This window comes from Guillardia theta (assembly GCF_000315625.1).
Source record: "Guillardia theta CCMP2712 unplaced genomic scaffold GUITHscaffold_108, whole genome shotgun sequence".
Taxonomy (NCBI): Eukaryota; class Cryptophyceae; order Pyrenomonadales; family Geminigeraceae; genus Guillardia; species Guillardia theta.
Genome location: NW_005434566.1, coordinates 1 through 3,065, shown reverse-complemented (window position 1 = coordinate 3,065; position 3,065 = coordinate 1). Strand labels below are relative to the sequence as shown.

General features: G+C 59.3%; 1 protein-coding gene across 1 annotated transcript; it reads left to right on the top strand.

The window, feature by feature from the left end:
• Positions 1 to 204: 204 nt before the first annotated feature.
• On the top strand, positions 205 to 2,593 carry GUITHDRAFT_145665 (hypothetical protein; the record flags this gene model as incomplete). The annotated part of the gene is made up of 7 exons (XM_005823420.1): positions 205 to 1,050; positions 1,110 to 1,184; positions 1,302 to 1,455; positions 1,512 to 1,957; positions 2,056 to 2,107; positions 2,269 to 2,341; positions 2,491 to 2,593. Coding segments are annotated over 7 exons (1,749 nt in total), but the record flags the coding sequence as incomplete, so codon positions are not given.
• Between the last annotated feature and the right edge of the window lie 472 nt (positions 2,594 to 3,065).

Below are 3,065 nucleotides of genomic sequence, written 5' to 3'. Positions count from 1 at the left end.
ATGAAAAGCAGCATTGGGAGCAGGAGACGCAGCAGTGGCGAAAGGGAGGAGGAGGAGGAGGAGGTGGAGGAGGAGGAGGGAAGGAGTACAACGAGAAGGAAGTACTGGAAGAACAAGAGGAAGTCTGGGAGGAGGTGGTGGTGGGTGACTGGTTCTGATCAGTTAGTAGGACATGAGAAGCTTCTAGCGCTTTGCGAGCCCGTCATGGTCGCCAACTGTGCCAAGCGCGATCTCCTCGGCCTCACCGCAGAGTTCGATGTGCGGACAGGCTACTTGCTGGTGGAGGAGGAGGGAGAGCTTGGGAAGCAGCACCGGGGAGCCTACGACACGTACACCAACACGCTCATCCATCACCTCGGTCGCGACGAGGTTCACGTCCTCACGCGCAACCAGCCTCGAGCGGCAGTGCGAGGAGGAGGTGTCGGACAGGACATGATCTTCGCCCCGAGGAGAGGGGACCGAGTTGTCTCCTGCAACTACCGGGAGCTTGTACCTCCTGCCAACTGGCTGGAAGTGGATCCTCCCGGAGGAACGCAGGCATGGAACGTGGAGGGAAGGAGGCTGCTGTGGAAGGAGAGGGTGGAGGGAGCATGGCGTGAGGCCTTGCGGGAGATTGACGAGGTGAACCCAACGCTGCTGGAGCTCGAGCGAGGGGTGGGAGGGTGGCTCAGCGTCACCTACGAGCCCTACAGCCTCTGCCTCGCCTGGAAAGATGCGGCGCAGGAGGAGGAGAAGGTGAGCCCGCAAGGACGCGACAGCTTCCTCCCCAGCAGCCTCGGCATGGCCATCGACTCGCGCGACTGGGGGATCGTGTGCGTGTTGCCTGGGAGCGCCAGCGAGGAGGCGGGGCTGACGGCAGGAAGCATCATCCTCAAGATCAACGGCGAGAGCACGAGCAGCTTCCGAGCATGGAGCCTGGCGTCCGTGTTCAAGTCCATCCAGCATGGCTCCCTGCCCGACATGAGCGGGGACGCGCTCTTGGCAGGGGATCATTGTATGTCTCTGACCGTCCTCCAACACCCTCGAGACCCGGTCTCCTCTGCCAGGAGGGTCTGCCTGCCGCTCCCCCCGCTCTCATGCGACGCTCTCTTCCCTCCGTGCTCGGCAAGTGTGCGGAGGAGGAAGAGGTGCAAAGGCCTGGAGCCTCGCAGCAGCCGCAGGAGGGGGACGAGAACCCAGCGCTGGTGAGAGGAGGAGGAGGAAGAGCAGGAGGAGGAGGAGGAGGAGGAGGAGGTGCAGGTGCTGGAGGAGGAGGAGGGTGGGGTTGGGAGGAGGGACGATCTTTGACGAGACAACTGCAGAGTGATTGCATGCCCGACGGACATGCAGGCATCGCGCACGAGGAAGAAAGCTTAGCTCTTCCGGATCCTGCAGCTCCAGCTCCAGCTCCAGCTCCTCAGTCCAAGAGATTGGGTTCTTCTCACCAGGACGAGATCCATGGGGGAGGTGTGGGCAGTGAGTACCAGACAGCAAGTCTGGCCACCTTCCTTGACCAGACGCTGTCACGGCAGCACGGGCGAGGCGAGGAAGAGCGAGGAGGAGGGCAGGGAGAGCGGAGGCACCAGAGCGAAGGGGAGGGGACGAGGGAGGGCGGGGAGGGAAGAAGAGCACGTTGAGGAGGAAGAAGAGCGCTAAGAGGATGGTTGTGAACTTGGATGGCTCCATGGCACCTCCAGGCAGCGGAGGCAGCACGAACGCCTCCCTCGCCTCCCTCCTCGCCTCTCTCAAGGATCGCAACGAGGCTCCACCTGCAGACTATGAGAGCAACACCATAGCAGGGAGAGAGAGGAGGATGGATTTGGCGAGGACGGAGGAGGAGGAGGAGAGGAGCTGGAGTTCTCATGCACCGGAGGGCGAGCATGGCAAGAAGGATTCAGGCTGGAGGAAGATGCCTTCTTGCGTTACATGGACGCCGATGATGAAGAATGCTCTTCCTGCTCCTCCTGCTCCTGCTCATGTTCCTCCGCTGTTCCTGCTGCTGTTGCTGCAGCTCCTCCTCCTCCTCATCATCACCATCATAGTCCCTTGCCCTGTTCTGCCTGTTCGGGTCTGCAGGAGGAAATCACAAGTCTGCGGGTCAGGATCGGAGAGCTGTCGGAGCGATGCGGTGAGGACGAAAAGAGGAGGAGAGGGAGGAGAGGAGAGGAAGGGGAGCAGGAGGGAAAGGAGGAGCGAGAGGAGGAGAGGAGGAGGAGGATGAGGATGAGGAGGAGGATGAGGAGGAGGAGGAGGAGGAGGACTGTGGTGTGGACTGATGATGGACTCCAGAGCTGCTGGACGAACGAGTTCGCGAAGAGGCGATGCTGAAGGAGGAAGCATATGAACGTCTGCAGGAGTTGAGGTAGAGGATAAAAAGGAGGGAAGGAGAGGAGGAGAGATGAGAGAGTAAGGAGTGAGGAAAGGGCAGGAGGAGTTGGAGGAGATGAAAGAGGAGGAGGAGATGAAAGAGGAGGAGGAGGGGGAGGTTGTACGCGAGCTGACGGTGTGCAGGTCTGCGCTGACGATGGCGGAGTTACAAGCGGAGGAGAAGAGCAACGAGAGGAGAGCGATGGAGGAGCGGCTCATGTACGTGACAGAAAATGGCGACGAGCAGGTCCGATGACTCGCCTCTCTCCTCTCCCCTGCTCCGTCCTCCCGCTCCTGCCTCTCCCTCCTTCCCCCGCACCTGTGTTTCTCGTTTCCTCTCTCCCGTCCTTTCTTTCCTCCTCCTCCCTCATCCCCTCTCCTTCTTCTCTTCCTTCGCCTGCTGCTACTTCTCACTTCCTTCCTCTCCTCGGTTCCTTCACAGACTTCACGGATAGACGAGCTGGCGACGCTCGTGCAGACTTTGAGAGCTCAGGCAAGGAAGCAGAGGGGCAGCAACTTGTTGTAATGGTTGAGGGGATGATGATGATGATGATGATGATGATGATGATGATGATGATGATGATGATGGAGATGGAGATGATGATGATGATGATGATGATGATGATGATGATGATGCAGATGATGATGATGGAGATGATGATGATGATGGAGATGATGATGATGATGATGATGATGACGATGAGGATGAGGATGAGGAT